Raw genomic sequence first — 26,519 nt, forward strand, 5'->3', positions numbered from 1 at the left:
TGGGCTCAAGCAGTAGAAGATGCATCTTCTTTGTGTCTTTTCTGTCTGGCCATAAGGCACGAACAAGGACGTCAGGTTTAGGGCGATTAGGGAAGTGTTTAATGTTAAGTAACAACAGACATTTAGAAGTAGTTTCTTTTTTTAATAAATAAACCCACATCTTTTCCTAAATTGCTAGGCTTTTGAAGTGCTTTTCTTGTAATTCTGACATAAATGTGTTAAATGAACAAAAAATAAGTTATACTCACAGCAGGTCCTTGGCTACCATGAGAGCCACGCACACCAGCAGGGCCAATAGGTCCAGGGAGACCATTGCGACCATCTTTACCAGGAGGACCAGAAGGACCAGGTGGACCCTAAAAGGAAACTCAGTTTAATGACAGTAGGAAACACTACAAATAGAGATTCATATAAATGAAAACACACGTATAAATTGCACAGAAGGAATGGGAGAGTTATTTGAATATGCTCTTAAATTCACATACCCTTGGGCCAGCAGGGCCATTGTTACCAGGAGGACCTTGATCACCATGTTGGCCCTATTGGGAAAGATACATGCATAGTCATTAAAAACATGCAGTGGCACACATCTGTATTTGCATGATTAAGGGGGAGCTATAGTCAGCATGTGTATTTGGGCTCAGAGAATAGGAGTCTAGCGCTAATGGCATTTATTAGTGGAGCTGGGGTATAAAATGCCTGTTTTAGGGAGGGAGGAGAGACAGCGGAAAGAAGTATTTAAGGGGATGACCTATGAAAGTCTCTGTATTGTTTCTTCATATTTTCAGAGAAGGCTTTAAAATAAAAGTCAGAAGTCCTAAAGGGGATACCAGAATTTAAAGGAAAAAAAAAAAAATCTACAAATTACTTCTGATTCTCTATGATACAAAGGCTTTACAGTTCATGGCCAAAATAAGAAATAATATTAAAACAAAAGCTGAGCTTTTTGAACTCTGTGCTAGACAAGTGTAGTCGAGTTTCAGGGCAGCTAATGGTACTCACAGTTCTAAAGCCAACTATCAATGGCAATAGCAAAATTTGTCATTTCATGTGAAGAGCTTTGAGTGTTAAAGAGAATCTTATGGGCTTTGAAAGATGATGCAGGGTGGAGTAAGTGGTATCAACTTGCTGGGTTGTGCATATGTAATTCCACACCAGGGTGACCTTATTTCCCTTTTTTGCTCTTTATATGAAAAATCCTGAAAGTCATTTACTTACAGCAAGACCAGGAAGACCCTGCAATCCATTGTGTCCCTTCAAGCCAGGCAGACCTCTATGCCCCTTATCACCAGGTTCACCTTTCTCACCACGTGGACCTTGTGGGCCCTAGGAAGGGATATAAGTGTCAGAGGAATAAAATAGAAGGCTTCAAGTATATACTACTGTCAAAGCAAGAATTAAGCATGAACATTCTACACTATGCCATAGGTTGCCCCTGATATATAGATATATATATATATAGATATATATATATATACACATTCTGTTAACACACCCGGGAAGAGTGTCAATCCCAAAAGCTTCAGGATCGGTCCCATAAGAGTGAGTACTGATCGAGATTCTAGGTCTGTATTTACAGCTCTTTAAGTACTACTTTTTGCGCCCATATCTTGAGCAGAGTCACGAGTCCTTATTAATAAAACATGTTTTCTCTTCTTGCATCAATGTGGTAATGTATTTAGAGATCAGACTTACAGCAAGACCTCTTGGACCAAAAGCACCAGCAGGACCGACAGCACCAACAGGACCCTGAAATAGGAATAGAAAATGCACATCACTGCTGTATATTATGCCTAATAAAGCTTCCATGCTCAACACATCTCTGCAGAAAACGAAGTAATTATCCATGTACTGGAGAGATTTGGTGTATAATGTATATGTATGATGGACAAATGTTAGTCCTGTGTCAATCAAAAGATTAAGGTCTCATCAACTTACAGGGTCACCACGGTTTCCAGGCTTTCCAGAAGGACCAACTTGGCCATGAGGACCAGGGGCACCCACAGCACCACTGGGACCAGGGTTACCAGGACCACCACGCTCACCCTGGGAACAAAGGATTGCAAAAGGAAAGACAGTGAGTTACTACTGACTTACATATATGAGAATATTTCTTCCATGATTATGAAATAAAAGAAAAAAACAAGTTACCTTGAAACCAGGAGCACCATCACGGCCTGGAGGACCATCGTTTCCAGGATTGCCCTGTTAAAATACCATGAAAAAAATATTAAATTCCATCAACCTTTGTCTCACACAGAACTGGGAGTCAGTCTAATTGCTCCCAATGAGAGTAAGACATTGAGATGGAATAGCATAAATCCTGAAGATAACAAACTCTTCCTTATAGATGCAACTCTCAAATCCCTTAAATATATTTATGTTCTCAGAAAAATAAGATGATCATAAAATATTTTAGGTTTTACGAGTTCAGCCTAGAAGAAAATTACTGGGTTTTGCTGTATTTCTCTAAATGAAAAGCTCAAGACAATAGTGGTCTTCATCTAGCTTGCACTCATGTGAAACTGAGACCTACTTTTTAGATGAAAAATGTCAGTGGCGAGAAAAGGACTTAAACAGTAGTCACAGCTAAATTACTTTGTTGTGGTACTTTACAAGCTTAAATGGCTTCATTTGTGAATGTTAATTTCACTTCAACTGTTTCACCAAGTACACTAGAAAACCTTTTCCTTCAGAAAATTCCGACAGAACAGACATTTTATTTCTTTTTAATCACCATTCTGTGATCTCTTTGAAATCCTGTAAGTCTCAGGACTTGCAGGAGACCTGTATTAACAGTGCTTCAGGTTACCAAATAAGCTTCCCTGGTAAGGCTCAGAGAAAGCTTTATAAAGTTATCCTAACAGGAGACAAGACAACATGTTAATGTGTTAGTAAGTCATGTATAGCCATTGTATGGATACCCTCCAAGGTGAACTACTAACTTGGATGGTTAAATTGGATGGGTAAGTTTATTTGCTGCTCTGTGAAGAGCTGGGAGCAGGGCCCTATCCTCCAAGTAGTCACCCATGAGCCAGGCATTAGAGGGAGCAATTTGTTCCATTCCAGTGTTCCCACATTCCCCCTTCTGCACAGGACTCAGGTCCTTTGCTGTGTTTTAACCTGCACTGATCTCTGCAGTTCAGCAGTACCTGCCACACAGGCCAGAGTTCGTTCTGTCATGTTTTTAGCCTGGAAACATACTTTACATTTTGTGGCAAGGGAATGGACATTGGGAAACATTATGCAGTCACAACGTTACAGTGTATCTGTTTTGTTAGGACTCCAAAACAGTGATCACAAGTCCAATAACTGAATTCCAACATTTTGTGTAATGTGATTCATATGCATTTTGAGTGGGCCTTAAGTTAAAAAATGCTTTTTCTTTAATACCATGATTCACTCGATCCCTCAAGTAAAAGTGACTGCAATTTTTATACTTCCCTGAAAGATATGCATATTGCATCTAACATGATGTTTAAGAAAATTTGCTGATAACAAGCTTTCCTGATATACTCTTCTCTATAGCCAAAACCCCATCCCCTGGGATGTACTATTTTTCCCAGTTCCAACAATGAAGTAATTTTTTCTCCACTCCATCTTTCTTGGCAATTAAGTAAAAAGTCAAAAGATTCTGATAGTGACTCTAGGAGGTATTTCAGACACAACTTGTGCTGTGAAGAATCTGCCACCTAGCTGGGGATGGGGAGGGCAATCCATGTCTATTAGAATCCTGCTATAATTTTCCCTGAAGACACCAGAAGGTATAAGTTTGCTAGCAGAACTGCCTCCAGTTGCATCCATTTTTTCTGTGTATTTGTTTTTAGCTCAGAATAAAAGAAAGGCAATCCTGAAGAGGAAATAAGACATAACTTACATCACGACCAGCTTCACCAGGAGCACCATTTGGACCAGGAGAACCCACAGGACCAGAGGGACCACGAGCACCAGGAGGACCAGAAACACCCAGGGGGCCAGGTTCACCCTAATACACAACAGTGGTAACAAAATGTGGCATTATAATACAACACAGACCAGTCTTACAGAACTTTTGGCCTATGTCTAAGAGAAAGATTTCTCTGCAATTGATTCTGGAAGTGAAAAAGAACCAGGACACAAGAAACATATCTAACTATACGAAATATTATCTTAATTCTAAAGTTTCTACCTCTTCTATCAGAAACCTCTGATGCTATTCAAAAATACACTCACCTGCAGACAGAGTCTTGTTTGTCTACAGCAAGAAATAATTTCCTTACTGCTCTAAGTCTGTTAGGTTCATACCCTCTGTTTGCAGCAGCAGCAGAATCTAGATCTCCCTGGCTTCCCATAAGAGGAGACCTCAACATTTTTCTTTACACGTATCTGTTTAAAGCAGTTAATATACTCACTGTTGCCCCAGAGATGCCTGGAAGACCACGTTCTCCCCGAGAGCCAGGCAGACCAAGGATACCAGGAGCACCAAGAATACCCTGAGGACCTGGGCTACCGGGAGGACCCTATGACATGAAGAGAATATTATTTACATTAACAGAGAAAAATCAATTTTATGGCCCTCCACATTTCTCATTTGTTTTGCTCTATAATAGTACCAACTGCTTTCCAAGGATCTCAATGTGTGTCAGTGGTAGTTCCTGCATGGAAGAAGTTGCAACCAAGCCATAAGACTTTAAACTCCAAAGCTAAAGGTCTGTAAGAATGTAATGTCAGTTATACTCCCCTCACAATTGATTTCCAGTGAAAATGCTGTTTCTGAACATTATACACATGCTTTTTCTTTTCCCATTCAGTAACAGTGGGTGATGCATGAAAACTGGAGTATTCAGTAAGAGAAGATGACTATGTGAGAGGATTCCATAGCAAAGAGACTGACCATGAAACAGCCTTAGAAGATATCTAGGTGGTATCTGATATCTCCAAACAACCCGTAGAGGTCTCTGCTGACCATTTGAAAGGTAAAGTTTGTTTAGTTAAGTGACTTTTCCGTTTCCTTGAAATTTGAGCATATGTAGCGCTAAACTTGACATAAGTAATCAACCTGACAGATTACCCTAAATTATTATCTTAATTTAGTCAGGCCTACTAGTTCAATTGCTTTTCATTATTGAAATTAAATTAGAACATCAAAATTAGAAAATGTATTGCTTTTTACTGGGCATTAAAGGGCAAATTTTCAATTGTCATGTACAAAATTTTAACATACATGTCTGACAATGACACTGAAGATTTCATTCTTAGCTTCAACTTCTGCAGATCACGGAAGAAATTTGTATAATTTTTTTATTGAGAAACACTAGAGTGCTAATTCATACAAGTGCATACTTCCGTAAGACAGAAATGTGTCTGACTTTAGAAAAGCTAATAATTCTGGATGTGCAAGCTTAAAGGCTCTCAAAATTAATTAATATATTTGCATAATTCTAAGACAACCTGAGGCCAGACAACTTTAACCTTGTGATCCCCACAAATTAGAGTTTCTGATGCAGAAACAAATTGAGATTGTTCTAAATGGGTGTTCACATGTTCCTCTTTTCCATCCATGGTGCTCAATTTCAGAGCAGGAGACTCTGCTTTCCTTTCTCAGACTAAGTAGCAATTTTTTCTGTAGTTAGCCTTGTTGCTTTCATTTGAGCTACTTGCAGAGAAAGATGCAACTCATCACAAGAAAAAAAAAAAGAGAGAAAAACCTGATCCAGAGATCAGGTTCACTTTTTACGGCATGTTTGTCAAACATGTCTATAACAATTTCTTGAGTCTCAGCGGAGCTTCTACCTAAAAGCTTTGCTAAATCTGTGAATAAAAGAGAAAAGCCCTTCACAAATACCAAAAGTATCTTAGAAGCCATAACATTTACATGAAGAGAAACATTTTTAAGGAGATGCAATACTCAGTAACTTACGGCAGCACCAGCCTCTCCAGATGGACCTTTCTCACCAGCAAAACCAGGTGGACCAGCAATACCTTGTTCACCAGTACGGCCAACTGGACCAACATCTCCACGTAGACCTCTAGCACCATCTTTGCCAGCTGGGCCAGGAGGACCAGGGGGACCACTGATACCCTAGGATTGAGTATGAATAGGATACCATTACAATATAGACCCATTAACAGGAGAACAGAGATAAATTTCATTTTATGTCCATGTACAAAAATTGTGCTTTGCAACTTCTATTGCTGTTGTTAGCAGCAGATAGCTGGAATCAGTAGAATTACTGAACTGAGATTTTTTTTTTTTTACTCAGTGCAGGTGAAAGTGGCAAAATTTGGCGAGGAAAATATTGATTTGCCTCTGGAGACATTAATTGCAACTATAAAATCTATGACAAAAAACCTCTTCCAATTCAACAGGATTACTTGCTTTGGATACTGAAATTTACAATAATTTAAGTGTAGGATATCTAAGGAAAAAAGTGCCTTTTGGTAAAAGTTGGAATCACCTTTTTAGCTGAAAAATAAAGAAGCAGGGATTCACATTCGTAAACACAAGCAGAAGTTGCCCTGCTTGAGGCAGGGGCTGGAACTGCAGATACTATAGCCAGTGTGGACACAAGATAACCTTAACATTCTTCTTTCAAATAGGACATGACCTTCTTGTTTCACTCAAAATCAAAGACTATGCAGTTACTCATGGTGAACTAAAGCAAAATAAACACAGATCTTTACAAATGGTTAGGCACCTCAAGATGCAGAGGGATGCTCAATGGATTGTAAAATAATCCACAAATTAAACGCATAACTCCCACACTGGGACGTTAAACAGTTGAGACTTTTTCTTATCTCATCCAGTCCTATAAGGATCTGAGGTGATTACAGTGCAGTTAGAATTTGTGTCAATGTAACGAAAATGAGGATTATCCCTAACCAATGCAACTTCTGGGTTATCTCCTATTAGAACTTCTTCATTAGCTACTTACAGCAGGGCCAGGAGGACCAACTCTTCCAGCAGCACCAGGGAAACCAGTCATGCCCTAAAAATAAAAGTGAAGAGGAAGATTTGGTTTAAAGGAAACAATGACTTCATGAAAAGCAACAAAGTCAGTGCCAAAAGCCTGAAGACTTACGGGAGGACCAGCATCACCACGAGGGCCAGCAGGACCAGCAGCACCAGCGGGACCCTATGTACAAAGGATTGAAAAAAACAGATGAATCAAGCAAAGACTGTTAATGTTCCCTATTTAGAATAAGGGCTCAGTCTCACCCTCATGGAAGTTAAGGGCCATTTTGCTTTTTACTTTAACAGGAGGAGGACTGGGCCCAAAACCACAGTTCCTGTCCTGATAGTGGGGTAGTAAATTCTCAGAGGCATTTTAAATCAGTATTGTAAGGACGGAGAAGAGTTGCATGAGGCATTTATGATTCAAATGAATTTGCCTTGCAAATGTTATGTGCATCTAAGCAAATCTGGAAGTCAAAATGTGAAAGACATAGTAAGGCAAAGAACAGCAAGTCCTCTGTTTGCACTGTATGACTAATACAGCCATGTAGTGCAAGGGCCTGATATTGCTCTATTAGAGTCATTCAGTAAGAATCCCAAGCCATGTTACCCTTCAACACTTCACAATATTTGAAGTACCAGGGCCTGACTTTCTGTATCATTTCAACCAGTTCCCCAATAACGGGCTGCATGCATGTGAAGCAGTATATACCTTTGGACTATAAAGGTGTTAGCACATGAAAAGCCTGTGTGTAAGTGGGTGCACAGACAAATTTGCACATATGCTTCTGGATGACTGGGTCTGAAAATCAGACTGCGACAGCACATCCTGTCTTTGAGAGGAAGATATCAATATCCTCAGCTCAGAACTTACCCACAATCAGCCCCTGAATGGTCCAAGATAGACTGATTTTGCTGATCTTCAGGGCAAGTTGAAAATTATTTTTTTTTTCTCTTCATTTCAGTTCCAGACTTACGATCTGAGCCCACATAAATAGATTGACAAAGTTTATATAATGTGTGAAAATCAGTATGGTGGCTTTCCTCGCAGCTTAGTTTGAAGGTTTTGTTTGTTTTTTTTTAATTACCTTTTAAAAATTCAAGGCCTTCGGGTTAGCGTATTGCTTGCATAGCACAGTTAAGAACTATGCATTTTACAAAGACACAGTTCACTTACTGGTGGTCCAGAAGCACCAATTGGGCCAATAGCACCTGTTGGTCCACTTTCACCCTTAGGTCCTTTAGGCCCACGCTCGCCTTTAGCACCAGGCTGACCAGCTGCACCCTGTAGGCAGAAAAACACACAGAACGAGGAGTTAGAAAAGCATGCAAAGGGAGCAGAGGAACGGCGTGGCATCAATAAGAGGAAAGCGCAAGCAATACTCACAGGAGGTCCAGCAAATCCACTAGGACCTACAGGACCAGGCTCACCGCGCTCACCCTAAAGGGAGGACAAAGAGAGGACTGGTTGGAATGGGCTGTGAAAAGGGCATTTTTCTGAACATCATGTCTTTGACTCAGGAATTGTTGTAGGGATTGCTACTTACAGGGATACCACGGGCACCAGCAGGACCAGCAGGACCAGCAGGACCTCCTTCACCCTAAAACAGATGGCAGAAAACATTATGACACTGTGGGGGAATGCCTCACTGCAGTCAGAACAGGGGTGATCTTGTGGTACAGATGCATGTAGTGAGTCTCCCCGTGTCTCCAATGGAAAGGGTGTTACTGAAAATGCTTCTGTTTTAACCCACCCTGTATTAATAATTTCTAACAATATTCAGACAGGATAAAGAATCATTCTGAGCTAATGTGTAGTTGTTCATCACCATATCAAAACCTCTTCTCACAGTGTGAGGAGGATTGTGGAGATTAGCCTCAACTAGGAAGAATTCAGAGAAAGCCTAAATCAGAAACTTCTCCCCATATAACTCACTGCCGTATAGATTTGTATCCCTTCCCTGCCCTTTTAGGAAAAGGTTTGGGGTGCTATGGCAAACTTCACTGTTCCTCAGTCCCAATAACCCTTGCCTCCCAAATCTGAAAAGCTTGGCAAGTTTGTGCATACTAGAAAGATGGAATTGGTTTTTATGGAACTCCTCATCTTTCCTCCTCATTCATGCCTGGGTACTGTATAAACAATCAAAACACTTGTCATTCAAAGAGTAGACTTACCCGATCACCAGCACCACCAGCAGGGCCAGGAGCACCAATAGCACCAGGGAGACCCTACAGGTCAAGAGACAGGACACCATTTCTAACACAATGTAAGCAGGAGTGACTGCTTTTAATAGTTTTTTCTGTTTCCTTGTGGAGACAAGTGTGTGACTTTCTTCCAGCTGTTTTCAATATAAAGGACACATGATTTTATAAAAGAATCTATTCTGTCGTTTTCCTTTCAAAGTATGAATTCTAGGACATGCAGCCGAAATCTCAAATTAATGATAATTTTGTCTGGCTTTGCATGCTGCCTTTAAAATTAAGTGTCTGGGCTGAGCCCAAGAAGTTAGAGAGGATAATGTCACACTGAACCACTGTCTGAAATACCAGGTTCTCTGATGACATCATTTCTCTGCTTGTGTGCATGAGAAGTGATCACTTTTCTCTCTCCCCCCACATTCAAACATCCCTGGACAAGGGGCAACAAAATCATATTGATTTGTACCAAAAGTGAGCAGGTATAAGTGGAAATGCAATACAGTAGAAAATATAAGTCCTGAACATCCTTTTTAGTCACTTAAATTCTGAGGTGTAGCAAGGTAAACTCAAGTAGAATCAAAAGATACTTACACGAGCACCATCTCTTCCTGTTGCACCAGTATCACCTCTCAGACCTGGGGCACCCTAGTATACACAGAGAAGAAAAAAACCATTATATTGGTAACAAAGGCAATAGTTTGTATGAAAGAAGTTTTGAACTGTTTGCTGAGTATCCATGTATCATTTGCGTATCATACGAGATGTTTATCATGCTAGCTTTTTGGGGAATGGACTTTGATTATTATTTCATTCTTATTGCTGAGTATGTACTGACTTGCAAAGCGAGAATTTGCAGACAAAGGGGACTGACAGGCTTTTCAGAATTACCAGCCTGCCTCTTTCATGGGAAATCTACTTAGTTTACCTCAGGTGGCAAGAATTTTGTGTGGAATTAAAAATTCAAAACCAAGTTGATGATCCACATGATGAATGTAAATCCCCCCTTCAAAATTCCTTTTATTTTGGTCAAGAAATAACCATATGTAAAAATTCTTTTGAGTATTCATGTTATATTTTCTATCTGAAGCAGGAGAATAACTGTTAAAAACAATGATGTCATATGAGTAGTCACATAAAATGCCGTATGTTTCACATAACAAAAAATTATATCCAGGCCATCACTAGTGTCAAGAAATCAGACCAGCACTCTGTTCTACCTCTTTTAATGCATCCTACTCTTCTGCATTAATCTGCATGTCAGTACACAATGTTTTATAAAAAGTTGCAAGCAATTATCTTAATTTTCTTACAACTGCATTTATGCTAAATGACTATGGATTTTTTTAGTAAAAAAAATAAAGCAGTTCTAGAAATCTCAGTTTAGAGTTTAAATAATGAACAGAAGAAAATATGAAAGGAAATGTACATAGCAAGATAAAAAACAATTTTATAATTATATGGATAAAGCAGAGGTAGCAACACAACTTGCAACCAGACTTTATAGCTTTATATAAAGGCTTAAATTGGCTAAAATGTTTTCTGATTTTATGGAAAACTGATATAATCATAAAATTTTTGTAACTGATTTACTTATACCATAGTCACTGCACCTAGAGCAGTTAAGGATTTGATCAGAGACTCAGTTCTTTGTGATCAGTAGGCCCATTCCTACTATAAAGCCTCTACTCAAAGACAGCTTTAGTATTTCTTTCGTAAAGATAAGATCATTGTTAACCAATCCTGTGAAGAACTAACTGCCACTTAAACCACTTCCAAATGCTGAGAAAAGATCAAAATACAACCTTAGAAAAGACTGTCAGTCTGTTAGACCAACAAAACCTCTACTTATTGAACAGTTTCACAGTAAATAAAAGTCGCATTGAGGTAACTTGCAGTTTTTTTAAGTTAATGACATTTAAGCATCTCCCAAACCTGCGCATGCAGTAACAAAGAAGGTTGTCCACCTTACCTTTTCACCCTTGCCTCCTGGAACACCAGCAACACCTCTCTCTCCTGGGATTCCACCAGAGCCAGCAGGACCAGGACCACCAGCAGCACCAACATTGCCAGGCTCACCCTAGCAGCAACAGCACATCAGGTAAGACAGGGTCAATCATTCACTCAATTTGGAACAGAATTCTGTCATTACTACTTTGCCCATCATCCTGCTTGGTTGCAAACAGTGTGAGTAGTAGTATTTTGTCTTAAGCTATTGTCCTTATTTTACTTTTTCAGCTAGCCAAGATGCCAGACATGAACACTCTCTCTGATTCTGTGGGCTCCTGAGGTTTTAGGGTGTCCCATGTTCCAAACCAAACTTCTGTAGAAAGACTACCCATGAAAGTGTTGAAAACTAAGACCCATATTCAGCTAGCATCAAGCCAACCTTATTCTGGCAGATGACTGCTCATTGTTGTGCTAATGTTTTGGGGAAAATATTGCTTACTAGACACAAGAACTTCCTGTGTCTAAGTAGAGGTGGGTATAAATGGAAGTCAGCATGAATTTTGGCCAAAATCTTAGACCCAACCTCAAAACAGAATAATAGTATACCCAGATGACAAGCTGTATTCAAACTGAGTCCAAACTGGAGTTCCCCTTCCATCATCTATAGTGCTAAAAACCTTTAATATTAGTGTGGACTAGCTGGGATGGAGCTTTACCACTTGAAGAAATGATGCAGGGGCTATAGCGTATAGAACTACCTATTACCAGTAATCACTTATGCTCTTAGGAAAGAAAGTTTTGGATCGCCTTCATCAGGAATTCAACAGTAAGGCAATGGCAGCTGGAAAGGGCTTACCTTGTTACCATCAGGGCCTGGTGGGCCAGATGGACCACGGCTTCCAATGGAGCCGGCGGGACCAACAGCACCACTTTCACCAGGAGGACCACGTTCACCCTGCAGAAGACAGTCTGATTTGAGTTTTAACTTGAATTGTTCTGTAGCTTAGAGGTTTAAGAGCACTGACTAGTAGCACTGACAACGCGATGCATTTTTATCTAAACAAACCATTACAAACTATATTAGAATCATGCAGATATTAACTAAACTGGTGCTAAGAATTGGCTCTAGCTTTTGACACAAATATAGCAAAGTGAAGTACTGAAGTCTTGCATCATGGTAACAGCTGGCAGTTAAAGTACAAGTACTTTTTGAACATGGATTTTGGCTACTGTGCTCTTTCTGGTAACAGTGTCTTGCATACTATTGTCAAATGGAGCTTCTGCTATCAATTTGAGGGCAGATAATGGATTCTAGTGAAATTAAAGCCATAGTAATTGGCAAAAATTTATTTTTACAGTTGCAAATGCCTGGTGAATATTGGAGAATAAAGCCTACTAATGTGACCTCTACATTGTAACAGCTTTAAGGATAAATTCTGAAACAGAGGTCATCTGGAGACACGGAAATAGCCAGGAACTGGGCTTAAATGCACAATAGATCTATCAAAGATAGAAATATCAGTTTTACTAAAGACATCTCAAATTATCGTGGTGCTAAGGCATAATGGAGGTTTTTAGTTATGCTGGAGAATTTGGGAGTTTATATGAGAACTCTAATGTGGTCAAAGAACTGGCTCAAGGAGAGATAGCACACGGCTAAAAAGCACCAACGATGCAGAAGGCTAACTTATATTGTAGTGATGTTCCCCAATTAATAGATCTTTTCATTATTTTTACATACATTTCATTAATGACAGGGATGCAGAAAAGGAAGAAAGATATTTATGAAACATGCATATATCACAAAGGTGGAAGCTCTTGTCAACAGGAAGAAGGGTTGGTATATTATACAGGAAGAAGTGAACAACCTGCTGGATTGCTGTTCACAGCAGAAGTGGGACAAAATTCAAGAATGCGAAGTACCAGGCCTTTTATTTAGGCACCAAAAATTAGAGTTTCTGCTGTAAATAGGGGTTTCATCTGGTGAAAATGACAGAAAGGGAAAAGTGATAGCCAATAGCCAACAATATGATGCAGACGTGAAAAAGGCAAATGTGATCTAGCACAAGCAGTGAGGTATTTTTAGGAACTGTTAGTTTTGTTGTACAGAGCATCAGTAAGACCTAATTGGGAATAGTGAATGAAATACACTCTGGCTGGGTACGAGATGCTTAAGGCAAGCTAGAGCAGAGACAGATAACTGCTACAATGATAAAGGGAATTTGGATAGATTAGCAAAACAAAAGTTTAAAGAGGACATGGTTACTAGTACAGCCTCAGGGAACTAAATATAGGGAGGTGAAGTGCTGTTTAAACTGACTGACATGACTGGTAAGAGTGAATGGGAACATTTGTCATGAATACATTTAGTCTGGAAGTCAGCAGAAAAGAGGAAGCAACAGAAGCAGTTTAAATATCAACCTCATTATAGGTGGACTTGGAAAACAATTAACTGAGCATTTTATAAACTACTCATTGCTCTGCAGAAATGGGACTTTCTTGCCATGCAGGAAAGCCTCCATACAAAGCACTTTACAGATGTTTATTCACAGTGCAGGAATAAAGGAAAGTAGGAGGCAGTATCTTCTAAGTATTCCAGGCTCTGGAATCAGCCCACGATTTATTCACAAAGACATTACATGGGAGTTAGGAGCTCGCTAGCAAGGGATAGTATGACTGAAATGGTCAGGCTAAGAAGGTCTGTGCACAGGCACTGGAATTGAAAAATCTGACATGCACCAGGCCTCAGTGTAACACTGTAGGATCAGTCTATTGTCATCCACATTCTCACTGTGAAGTTCATTAATACGAGTACATTAACACAGTATCTTTACTTGGGTAATATTCATATTGCTTATCTAGAAGTTTACTACCACAGGCAACTATTGTGTTGTATAATCATACACCCTGACACATGCAAAGAGCAGAGAAAATTCTTCCTTGTTCCTGGGAGTTTGCTGCAATACACTGTATTCTATAACTGAGAAGAGCTGTTTGTCTTGAGAAACTTGGAAATCTATATAGCTACTACTATTATTGAATACATTATTAAGACAGTCTGTACTAAATTTCAAACATGTTACTCACTCTTGGGCCAGCAGGACCAGGGACACCAAATTCACCATGAAGACCCTAGAAGAGAGTGGATGTATTGGTAAAGCTGTTTTCTAAATCAAATTTATTAGCTTAAATTGTGCTTTGTTTCTTAGCAGTAAATAGAAATGCTTCTCAAATTGCAGCAGCATATTGAAAATCTTCAGACTAAAACCAGTCTTTTAGATACACAGAAAAAACCCTTTTCATATAGCTGCACAATATCTCAAAGCACATGAGAGAATAATTTCTCACCTGAAGAACGAGTTAGCTATTAAATTCCAAGCTCATTTTTCAGGTACATGCAATGTAAACTCTTTTACAGGGACGTAGAGGGATGTAACTATAAACATGAAAGGTGGTTATGACACACAGGATGCACAATTTGCAGATTACATCACACACTAACTGAGCAGAACCTAGAGCCTGAATCACCACTGAGCTACCTCAGTTGTATGTCATTGTAAATTCACCAAAATCAATTGAGCTGCAAAAGCATACAATTGGAGTAATGCAGGTTAGATTGAACCTTGAAGATTTCAAAAGAAATTTGAAGTAAAATATTTTTCATGTACTGTCTTGTATTTTGGGGGAGGGAGCATATTATATTGTTGCTTAAGGCCCAAAAAGCAAAGGACTGGCTTTGCTCAGTTTCATACCAAAACTTTGAAAAAATAGTATGTTGCAAATTCCAATGGACCTTCTTCATTTGTGGCTAGCTTTAACAAAAGGGACTATTAAACTTTGCATATAACATGGATTGCTTTTTTTTGGCAAATGGATCCAACAGGCTCTTGCTTCACCACATGTGCAATTGTAAACATAATGCTTATGCAATGCCTGCCCCTACTTGTGGAGCGCTGTATCTGTCACTCACCCTTTCGCCTGGTTTACCAGCTTCACCGGCTGGACCCGAGGGACCTGGCAGACCCTAAGTGTAAAGAAACAAGAATACAAATAAAGTTAAGGCAGAAGTACTTCATGCTTTGTAAACCATAGATAAGAGCACATCGTTACTTACCTGGAAGCCAGGAGGGCCAGCGGGACCTTGTTCACCTTTTCCACCTTGGTTGCCCTGGATGGAATGAAAAACATGATTAACTTGGAAGAAGAAATACAGGAAAATGGATTTTAAAATGGGAAGTCCCATTAATGAAAAGTAACGGGTCTGTGTAGAGACTGTTACTTACAGTGACTCCAGGAGGACCTTGAGCACCGTTGTTTCCCTCTGGACCAGGAGCACCCTAAATGTGTTCAAGTAGAAAGCTGTTATCAAAGTTTTGATTTGTTATGAATCTCTCTAATGTGATTCTGTGACAAAACCAAAGGTCTCTGGCTGCATATTTTGAACTTAACCATTTACTGTGAGAGCTTCACTGTCAAAGGGACTAAAGATGCTTACAATTTTAAATTCTGTAGTTGTTTTACTTATTGCAGCACATTTATCCTTAAGGAAAATTTTTTTGAATTACAGATTATAGGAACCTTGCTCATAGCATTTTTCCCACAACACCTCAATTATTTGGTCCCCTAAATGGAAGAATTATTGTCAACTCTCAGTAAGAAGTAGGAAGTTTACAGGATAAATTAGAAACCAGACACTGTCCTCAAAAATTTTCACAGGCAGTGCTATTTTTTCCTCTTCATAGGAAGTTAATACCCCATAATTAATTACCCAATTAATACCCAAGGATAGTTTTCATTTATCCCTTAAGTAATAGTCTCCACTGACATGAGGCTAGATGAATGCATTCCCAAGTGCTTTTCTATTTCATCATCTATTCATGCTTGCACAAGACAATGCTATCTCATTACAGAGGTTTTGAAAATCTACTTTTTTTCTCTCTGGAGATTGATAAAGAAAACATATCCACATACCCGTGGGCCAGCAAGACCAACATTGCCTCTTTCACCAGGTTTGCCAGGTTCACCCTGAAGTTGAAAGAAAAAGATACAAAAGTTAACCAAGACTTCATGTTAGATTCAGTTTAAACTACTAAACAGAGACTGATACTCTCCTTGCCAGAAGATTTATTGTAATATTTCTTTAACCCTAATTAAAACACCCACAAGCTCCACCTGCCTTGTTGAACCACTTAGAAAGAACAGCTCAAAAATAAATGTCTTTTCAAAACTCCATTCCTTTATTTTTTGAGATCATAATTCAGGGCACTGCATAGTATCCTATGCAATACACTATATATATATATATATATATGACTGCATGTGTATGTATAGTAATCCCATAAATCCAGGAGACGATTATTGTTATCTGTGGCCTCTATGTGACATGACCAGAAATCACTGGTAGCTTTTCTACTAAATGAGTGAGCTTTGGATTGTGCTAAATAACAATACTCTGTAACTGAAACTTAGGCTTGGCGGCCAAACTTTACAGAACTTTTACTGAAGTGTATATACAAAAATGATAAAATGGACATGCAGAAATTATAATATAGACATATATTATTCTAATCACTTCAGTGTCCAAATATTCCTAAACTAAATTATTCTTCATTTGCCTAATCGTATTTTAGATAACTGGAAAATAATTTAAAACAGAATGCTTGAATGTAAGTGGATGACATCCAATAAGCAGTACAGGACGTCACAGGGAGATGTGATGTGTTTGATTGTTAGAGTTGGGGACCTACAGATTAGTCTGGAAATACCTTCATAGTAATAGAAAGTTTCTCTACTGTACTTACAGTGGGACCTTTTGGTCCAGGGAATCCAATGTTGCCAGGCTCACCTCTATTACCAGCTGGACCGATTGGCCCAACCCTACCATCTGCTCCAGGGAAACCCTAGAAAAAGAAATCATACTATTAAATGGCTGGGGTAATTTAATTAGAGTTCAGTTTTAGGATAAATGTGTACTGACAGGAAGCAAATGCCATTTAACTTTTAAACACTGTTTATATATTGCATGCTCATGCATTCCTCCATTTTCCTCCTTTTTGTAGAACTGTGTATTTCTTCTTCCCCTTCCAGGACACAGGCCTGATCTGAGACCCACAGAAATGAACGGAAAGTTTCTCACTGATCTTCTAGGTAATATGGTAGTAAAATCTTGCTGGTTTTACACAGAGTTGTGTTAGAGCTCAGTGCTAAGATGTCTGCTTTTTAAAATCTCAGTTTAGGTCTATGTTTCACATGCAATGCAGAAACAATGAGAAGCAAGGTACTTACAACAGGACCTTCCTTGCCAGCAGGGCCTGGGCTTCCAGGCTGACCTGGGAGACCCTGGGAAAGGAAAGGTTTCATGTTTTTAGAAGGAAACCAACTCACCCAACAGTTAACCAAATTTTTTTTCTCCGTGCGCGCATACATACACAGACAGACACCAAGTTATCAATATACACCGTGGAAACAGGACTGCATATCCTATCAAGTTTACATCTAAAATACACGGAAGTTTAATTTGATATGTGCTCCCATGCCAGTTGAAAATCAATATAGGTAAGTACCTGTTTCACTCAGATAAACTCATTTAGGCTCTACTTTAGCAGAAAATGTGCTTAAATGTTTGCAGATGCCTAATAGTTCATATGTGCATTGAAAACTCGCTTCATGGGGTGGGATAGAAAGAGTAGATTAAAGATGATAAAACAATAATAACATAATCTGGCTGCAGCATCCACTAAAAGTGAATGGCTGTTTTCAATGAAATCACTTGCAAAATAAAATTGAAATAATTGAGATCAGCCATCTCACATCATTTTAGCAGGGTCTGCTTTTCTTTTAGTTAGTTGAAGAGGACACACACACTTCATCTGTGATCATAATGATCGCATTCTGTAAATAATCACAAGTGGAACCCTCTCTCAGAAGTCAATGCAGTATCCAGTATAAGGGGGCACTGCTCCACAACAAGACAATCAAATGCTACCACGTACAAAAGAAAGTAATTTCAATAAACATTTTGATGCTTCTTAATTATTTCCTGATGGATGTTTTTTCAATAGAGTAGTGGAAGTGCCCTAATTGTGGTTAGCACAGGCTGAATTTTTGCAGTTGGATTTATGTATAATTTTGTCCCTAAATTGTAAGTAATTTTCTTTTTGCATAGTTCAAACTTACACCACAGAGTTCAAACTTACTCTTGGACCCATAAGACCAGGCTCACCAGGACGGCCACCATCACCATTAGGACCCTTAGCACCAACAGGACCACTAGCACCACGGTTACCAGCAGGTCCCTACCAAAATAATTAAATAAAATCAGGCAGAGGTATCAAAAAGCATCACACATCTGTATATAAAAGAAGATGTTTAGAAATAGTGACTCATACAAAAGTCTTACCATGACGCCAGCTCTGCCATCAGCTCCAGGGAGACCACGAGATCCAGGCACACCCTGCAAGTGGACACAGAACAAATCAAGAAAGGGAAAGAAATCAATCTGTTCCTGTAAGGTGTATAGTGCTTGCTAAATTTCAGCCTTCTAAGCAGGTCTGCTGAATGTGAGGTAAGTGCAGCTCTAAGCCCACACACCTCAGTGTAAATGTGTATTGCAAAAGAAATCTCTCTCACTTCCTTTAGATTTCTTTAAGTTCTAATCTGCTTGTATCACAGCATTTTCAGTATTCGTTGTCATCTAACAGTGGCTCTAGCCAGTAGCTAGGATCCCACAGCCTGGCCTACACGGCTTCACCTTCACTTCTCTGTAGAGAGCTACTGACTTCTCTATGACTCTGTACACCCTACCTAAGGTGCAATATTGAATCTTTATCTCTACCAAAAGAATCTGGTGGTCACACTGACATTGTTCCTATTTTCCTGTGAATTCTCATCCTGCATGAAGCCACATGCCTCCTGAAGTACATGGAGTGGTTTCCTCACCCAGCAAAAAGAGTACTAGGCACTCTTGAAGACACTGAATTGAAACCTTTTGCCTCACATTATATGTGAGCCAATTATCTGTTTTAAGAAGTTAAATCCCATCACAAAGCTTTAAGAATAATCAAAGATAATTCACTAAATATTACACGTTGAATAAGTCAAAGCAACCTCTCATTAATTCAGGGATAAGATAGTAAACAGCATTAATACGAAGCAAAAATAGGTTTGGTTCCAACTAATCGAAAGGCTCAGAATTGCAAATGATCTTTGCTTAGCAGCATTAATGTAAATTTAATTACTCATAATTACTTAATTTGCCTTTGTGACTCTAGCTTTATTTCCTCTTTTCTTTTTGCTTCACTTCTGGAACATGAAAAGAAAACCTACTCTTAGACCAGCAGGGCCTGGGGGACCAGCAGAGCCAGGTTCACCATTGCCGCCTCTCTTGCCTTCCTCACCACTAGGACCAGGAGGGCCAGCGGGTCCAGCAGCACCCTATTTCAGGCAAACAGAGGAAAAGAAAAAAATCAGATGCTGTATTGCAGACACTGTCAGGCATTTTCATTGAAAAAACCTTCACATGTTGTCATACTTACAGGCTCACCCTTGTTACCACTTTCTCCCTTGGCACCAGCAGGGCCTGGTTCACCCTGCAGACCAAAACAAAAAGAGATCATAGAATTAGGCATCATTCCAAAAATCTCTCTTCTACCTGGACAGCTTTTTCAAAAACTCTTTAATCACACAACACCATGCCTGCCTCTATTGTGATAAACAGCCAATGAACATAACTATTTTTGGTTTAACAGGCATGAAAATAAACATGTTAAAGATGCTTAGAAATGACAGTAGTCATAGTTCAATAACTCTGACACATTCAGGGCTGGTTCCTCTACTGAGGATACCCATTGAGGGCCTGATTGTGAGATTGCTGCCACATCTTTCTTGATACTATCAACATGGACAGAGCTTAAGAGTCCTTGCACTCAAAGGGAGTGCAAAGTGAACCTCTTTGGCCTCAGCATCTGAAGCCAGCAGCAAGACACAGAAATGAACTACAATGTTTAATTATAGTGGAGCAAGAAAAAATGTCTGCATTAAATACAAAAATATATCCAGAGGAAATCTTTTACAGCTGTGGACACTGCCCAGTTTTCAAGTGAAGACATGCAATATACAAGGCCACTTACAGCAAGTCCTCTAGCACCACTAGGACCAGCAGGGCCAGGGGGACCAGGAATACCACGGGGACCGGGCAGACCAGGAGCACCAGCAACACCAGGAAGACCCTGTCCAACAGAGGGAAAAAAAGGTATTATGATCCCACTATCTTTTCTATTGCAATAACTGAATTGTTTTTATAGAACAAGTATGAGTATGGCTATACTTACAGCTGCACCTTTAGCCCCTGGAAGACCATTAGCACCAGGGTTGCCCTATTAAGAAACATAACAATACTGGTTAATTCAGAGTCTCATGTGCACCTATCCGACAGTAGATAAAGTCTGGCAAGTTACTCACTGGAGGGCCAACAGGACCGCTAGAACCGGGAAGTCCAATCTCTCCTCTTGGACCAGCAGGACCACTTGGACCAACATTACCAGCAGGTCCGATTTCACCCTGTTTGGGAGAAGGACAGAGCCCTCTATCAGTGTACACAGTCTTATGGCAATAGTGGACCAATCCTATATTAGACTGACTTTAAGAAGACAATCATATATGCATATTCCCCCTTCAGAGGCCAGGAAATCAAGGAGCTGAGAGCTTTTATTGGATTTTAAAGGCACTGAAGCTGGGATGTCTAGCTAGGCTCCATTGAAGCTGATGGCTAACACGGGAACAACAGGTGTTCAGCACATCTGAGAAGCTACACTATTGCCAAGGATTACACAGAAGGTTGATCTAGAAAATCAGAATTACGATTCCAGTCTTATCTGCAGCCATGTGCCTCCAGCATTGGCCTGAGATACCCCACAGTGTATGAGACCTAATTGACCATTGTCTTGCACCTTAAGATGCCATTTGCACTGATGCAAAATGCAAAATGATGCCTGATCAGAGTGCAGTAGGATAGTGTTCACAGTGGACTAAATGAGAGGAAAAAACATTCCTGGTTTTACTCTCAGAAGCTTATATTTCTAGAAGTCTACTACAAAAAACTGAATATAATGACAACTTCTCTTCAGCAATTCTTTGAGCAGTCAGAGTTCACCCAGGACACGTAGGCAGTCTTCTCGTGAAATTACATGCTGTAACCACACTCACATCTGCATCAGAGAAGACTTAATGATTTCCAAAAGTCTTGCCTTTTGACAAGAATAACCAGAATGGTATCACAATTTTTCCTCATCTTCCCTGCAGTTAATATTAAGAGGTCTAGCAAACAATACTCTATTTTCTTCTAAAGGTGGATCAACATAAGAGTTTTGTCTGTTGTAGCATGGAGTTTCTATACTTGTGATAAGGGTGAAAAACTGCATCACACTACATGTAAGTGTATGCAGCTCTGAGCTCCTTGGCAAATGGTCAGTGAAATCTGCAAATGCAGAATATGGGATACTCTTGCCCAAAAACCTCTGTCCTTCCTTGGACAAAGTAAAATTCAAAATAGCAAGACTCTTACCCAGGAAAAAATGCAATAAACTGAACCATCTAAGTTATAGTCTGCAAGAGCAAAATGGTACTGCCCTAAACCTGAAAAGTTTAAATGCAATTTCTCCATTGTAATTTCAAGAACTTAAGTTGGAAGGAACATGATATTCAACTGCAGCTTCTTGGTCCTCCACTGCTTCTGTAAATTGATGTAAACTGCTGCTTTGTTTATTTATCATGATTCATGTCACCCTTCAAAGTGTATAAAACTGCACCACATAGGAAACGGTTAAAAAAAAAAGGGGGGGGGGGGTGTCACAGCTATATTCTGCTGTGAAATAACTGCTGTATTTTCATCCTCATCCTGATCTGTAACTGGTAAGAAAGCACTCCAATTTCAGAGACAGTGTTTTTTGCTGCCTAGCAATACTAGTTACTATATTTCATCTTCACTATCGAATGTACCAGTAGAAGCAGATGTTCATACCTTAGCACCAGGAGCACCTGGGAAGCCTGGAGGACCAGCAGAACCAATAGGGCCCTAGGAAATGAAACGGAAGCAGTTGTGTAAAGGTATTCAGTGATGACAGAAATATCTTACTTGCTGAAGTAAACAGATTAAAAAAATGCACATTTCCTTAGACACTTCCGCATATTACCATCTCAGAATATCAGCTGCCTTTTGCAACTCCGAACTGACAGATCTGGTTCACTACAAACAGTTAAGAGCAGGTCAGTGCTGAAAAACATTTGCACTGCAGCTAAAGAAGTGTGAATTAAGCAACAATTGGTAAAACCTTGCCTTGAGGCCAAACACCTGAGAAAGAATAAACAGAGCAGAGGCAAGCATCTGCAAGGCAAGATGTCTCGCTGTACAGTCCCAAAATGAATGAAGAGAAGCACTGCATCCTGCAAATGCAAGTCTTAGGTGGCTGTTTCTAACACATATACTGTGCAGGGGTAACTGTGTACCTTTTCACATCAGTAGTCCTTCTGGCCAACTGGTCACACACAAGAGCCCTGTGTTGATGACAGTGTTTGTCCTTCTTCACACATGGGAAGAGGGTTGGTAAGATCTCTGTGACACTTTACAAGCCAGTGCTCGGCACAGCTTATCTTGAAGTCAGTAAGAATGTACTAGAAATTGCATTGGGTTTAACAGCAGCTGAGGGCAGAAGCTCATTCTAACATGCAAATGGATTAGAAATCATGATTGATACCCAGAGTATATATTTTGAGGCAGTGAACATGTGCAGCCCCAGTGCCTTTTCATTAAACTGGGCGCTTTTTTTGTCAAAGGCAATGGCACATCAGCTTGAAGAGGGTCTTCTACTGATTCTACTCTGTCTAGCTGTGGGATTTGTAATTATGATGGGACAAGCTTCCTAATGTACAGTACCCAGACACCACAAGAGAAGATACACTGATGGATTCATAGCCTTTGTTATTCTTTAATGCATACAAATACAAAGGAATGGTTTTTCTTCAATTATTAATTAAATATCCAATTAATTCATAGCTATTGGGGATTGATATCTACTTTTTTGTGAGCTAACATCTTTCAATTATAAATACTTATTATATAACTGCCACACAAATCCAAAAGAATAAAATGGGTCAGCTGGTATAGCAAAGAGGAATTGGCTTCCCACATTCTATAACCTACCGTGTTTGTTATAAACTGGGTACTTGGAATTCTCACTGGTTTTGCATAAAGAAAGAAAACACAAACCCAAATGCCCTTTAATATATGTATGAAAATCTAAACTTCCAGAATTTCCACTGCAGTGACTCTTTTTATCTTTTAAATTACCAGTGGCAAGGAGAATAAAACATTAATTTAGTTTTTTAAAAAAAGGAGTCTTAGTAAGTGCTATGCAGAATGTTTACAGAATCATAACTTAAGTATGTGTAAAATAACTTTAGCCTGGCAGAGACACTGGGACCCAATGCAACTCCCTGCTGCTGCCCATGCAGAGTAACACCTCTGCAACCAGCAGCTCCAGAATATTTGTCCTATAGTAGATCAATTGCCTTCAAGATAGCTAAATGTTTTGGTTCTATTACAAAGTACAACATCAGATCTTAGCTATAAGGTCTCTGTTTGCCTGCAATTTAAATGCCCAATCACATATATTTTTTTAATACTCCATACGGGAGAACTGAAGTGAAATTCACATCTATGCTAACATTCCACTCTGTTAAAGCAGGACACATGTCTCAAGTGACAAGGAGTATTAAAATCTACTTTAGCAAAGTTAACAGAACCAAGTACAGTTTCATCACTGACTCAGATTTTAAAGGCAGGAAAGAAAAACTATTCTGGGCTATTCCTGATTTTTTTAGCTTCGAAACTGTAAACTTGTACACACATTTATTTCACTGAAATAAATAAGGTTTACTGAAGTCAGTGATATGCTATAGCAACACTAACTCCTTTTAAACAGACAAACCTTGCACTTATTAGAATAGTTATTGTTTACCAGTCAGATCAGGACAGTTGGATCTTACTGGCCTTTCACACTAGCTCACATAACTCAGGTATCAGTGGTGAATGAAAAAGGTTAGCTCCTGTTAGTCAGACAGGACAACATTGCAGGTGCAGAGCTGTGTCCTGGAATGCACAGAATAGTTTCAGGATGTATATAATTACAGTCATCTACAACACGTGCATGATATGTATCTGTTAAATGGTATGAAGCCTCTTTTAGTTTTGGGATGAGAACTGTTCTGTAGACTATTGGAAATGAGAATTCTGTTCATCGGGTGTTTCCCTATGAACTCACCAGTGCAAATAAGAGAATATTTGTTTCCTTTGATACAGATGTGTTTAATATAAATCCTGAGGCTTTCAGGATATTGTCTGCAAAGGGTTTATGTTTTATTAATTCTTTTTGTGACAGTCTGATAAGCAACAAAGAACTGTGTTAAAAATGTCCACACAATCAACTTCTTGGAAGCCCAAGAAATCCTCTATAAATAGAAAGAAGGACACAAGGCCTAACGGAACCAGACTGTCAAAGATCAAGACTGAAACTTACAGCAGGTCCAGTGGGGCCAGCACTGCCATCACTTCCACGTGCACCCTGTGAGGAGGGAACATGATAAATAGAGTTTGAAAAGAGATTCGAAGATCAGAAAAAGCCACAGTTAAGTGGCTGGTCATAATGACAAACAGATAGATGGGAAGCCACTTACAGCTGGTCCAGGGGCACCTACTCTTCCTCTCTCTCCAGGGAGACCACGAGCACCCTGAAGGAAAAATTAAATTAACTTATTTATACCTATTCACTGAACAAAGATACACAGATTTTTTTTCTTTCTTCTGCTAAGTGTCTATATGAAGTGTGTTGCAGCCAGGCAATTCTGTTCTAAATATTCACATACTATTACATTAGAGTATCCAGCTAGCTGGAGTGTCACTGATGACAAAAATTGACCAAAATGCTGGCTGAACCATATCAATCAGATATCATTTTCCACAGCAGCAGTAAATACTTACAGGTTGTCCTGGGGTACCATTTTCACCGGGGGCACCAGGTTCTCCCTATGAAAAAGAAAGTTTGTAGGCATGAATTACTTACAGGATGCTTTGGACAGGCAGCACACCACCATCTAGAGAGATATGCAGCTGCTGAATCCTACTGCCTTTGTCTTCTGTAGCACTTGCACCACAGTATACCATAACAGCACATCAAGTCCTGAGGGTATAGAGACTGTGACTGTCCCTGCATATACTGGAACATGGCCACTTGGAATCCTCTCAGATGAAGAGGGTCAGAGCAAGTTGTTTCACTTACCCATCTCAGCTTTTTTGACACCCTCTCTTTATTCTGTTATTTACTCTGTAGTACACACCTAAGAGATAGGGCCTGGATAGTCAACTACCAACTCAGATCAATCAGCAGCTGTTTTTTAGCTAGAGCAGAACCAGAATGATGCTTTCTTTTGCCTTAGATTAAGGCGACAAAATTCCTGTCAAATGGCTGGAAATAAGGATCTGCCACTGGTATTTTTAACTTAAGACCAATAATACTGAGATATGAGTTACAAGCCAGTAAAACATTACTCCTCTCCCTTTAGTATTAAGCGTTCTCAGCAAGACTGCAGTTGGTCTAGGCTGGTCTATAGTGACAAGATTTGTCCTAGAGCACTTGTATCTCTCCTGAATATATCTGAATACACCTAGTCTTAAATGTACCTAGTCTTAAATGCGGCCAACAGCACAAGTTTTTGCCTTCTTCACTGCTTTCATCACAGTTATATCTTGAGTGACCCTGATTTATTATGCTTGTGTTTTCCAGTCAGACTATCACTCTTACTAATAACTGTTCTTTCCTTTCCTTAACTGCTTTATCTGCTTTTAATCTCCAACGACTGGACAGACTGTTTGCTATCTCTTCACCAAACTTTTTCTGAAGGTTAACAACTTGCAGTGATATTGGAGAATGCTGTGTTATAATTAAGCAAGTAGTGCTAAGCTCTTAGAAACAAGCAAGAGGGAGAATTAGTATTTGAGCTTTTCTTTATTGGGTTAAAAGTCCTTGAATACAAATCTCCTGTAGTAAGTCAGCAGCATTAAAATTTCCTACAACCCAATATTGCAGTAGTGTTGTTTTTAAGAACACTGTGATTAGGCAATGAGGTGGAATGGAATAAGAAGAAACTAAGAGAGGAGGAGTTTGCTAGAGATGTTTCTGGACCATATTTAAAAACATTTTCTTAAGGATACTGTTCAAAAGTGCACTAATCTGAAGAAAGCAAAAAGGAAAAAGACTGTGAAGATCAAATAACCTTAACTTAGAAGAGCACTGCATCTATCCAAATTTTTAGCAGAAAGGCTTACACTAGAGCATGTGTCTCACACAGCAGAATTTTGTAGAAAAATGAGATGTTTTCATTTTAGTGT

The 26,519-nt window shown here is 39.4% G+C and overlaps 1 protein-coding gene across 1 annotated transcript in view; it reads right to left on the bottom strand.

Moving 5' to 3' along the window:
- COL1A2 (collagen type I alpha 2 chain) overlaps positions 1-26,519 on the bottom strand; it is a 41,842-nt gene that overhangs the window by 3,341 nt on the left and 11,982 nt on the right. The window contains exons 12-47 of the mRNA XM_074864260.1: positions 25,113-25,157; positions 24,809-24,862; positions 24,652-24,696; positions 22,098-22,151; positions 20,540-20,638; positions 20,410-20,454; positions 20,209-20,307; positions 19,615-19,668; positions 19,406-19,513; positions 18,480-18,533; positions 18,277-18,375; positions 17,366-17,419; positions 16,882-16,980; positions 16,052-16,105; positions 15,364-15,417; positions 15,195-15,248; positions 15,051-15,104; positions 14,168-14,212; positions 11,937-12,035; positions 11,103-11,210; positions 9,725-9,778; positions 9,110-9,163; positions 8,482-8,535; positions 8,322-8,375; positions 8,112-8,219; positions 7,062-7,115; positions 6,915-6,968; positions 5,900-6,061; positions 4,392-4,499; positions 3,878-3,985; positions 2,152-2,205; positions 1,939-2,046; positions 1,696-1,749; positions 1,219-1,326; positions 486-539; positions 249-356 (exon numbers count right to left, since the gene is read on the bottom strand). Of these exons, the coding sequence (XP_074720361.1) occupies positions 249-356; positions 486-539; positions 1,219-1,326; positions 1,696-1,749; positions 1,939-2,046; positions 2,152-2,205; positions 3,878-3,985; positions 4,392-4,499; positions 5,900-6,061; positions 6,915-6,968; positions 7,062-7,115; positions 8,112-8,219; positions 8,322-8,375; positions 8,482-8,535; positions 9,110-9,163; positions 9,725-9,778; positions 11,103-11,210; positions 11,937-12,035; positions 14,168-14,212; positions 15,051-15,104; positions 15,195-15,248; positions 15,364-15,417; positions 16,052-16,105; positions 16,882-16,980; positions 17,366-17,419; positions 18,277-18,375; positions 18,480-18,533; positions 19,406-19,513; positions 19,615-19,668; positions 20,209-20,307; positions 20,410-20,454; positions 20,540-20,638; positions 22,098-22,151; positions 24,652-24,696; positions 24,809-24,862; positions 25,113-25,157 (2,673 nt within the window). The remainder of the gene's footprint in view (positions 1-248; positions 357-485; positions 540-1,218; positions 1,327-1,695; positions 1,750-1,938; positions 2,047-2,151; positions 2,206-3,877; positions 3,986-4,391; positions 4,500-5,899; positions 6,062-6,914; positions 6,969-7,061; positions 7,116-8,111; positions 8,220-8,321; positions 8,376-8,481; positions 8,536-9,109; positions 9,164-9,724; positions 9,779-11,102; positions 11,211-11,936; positions 12,036-14,167; positions 14,213-15,050; positions 15,105-15,194; positions 15,249-15,363; positions 15,418-16,051; positions 16,106-16,881; positions 16,981-17,365; positions 17,420-18,276; positions 18,376-18,479; positions 18,534-19,405; positions 19,514-19,614; positions 19,669-20,208; positions 20,308-20,409; positions 20,455-20,539; positions 20,639-22,097; positions 22,152-24,651; positions 24,697-24,808; positions 24,863-25,112; positions 25,158-26,519) is intronic.

This window comes from Strix uralensis, chromosome 1 (genome assembly GCF_047716275.1).
Source record: "Strix uralensis isolate ZFMK-TIS-50842 chromosome 1, bStrUra1, whole genome shotgun sequence".
In the NCBI taxonomy this organism is placed as follows: Eukaryota; Metazoa; Chordata; class Aves; order Strigiformes; family Strigidae; genus Strix; species Strix uralensis.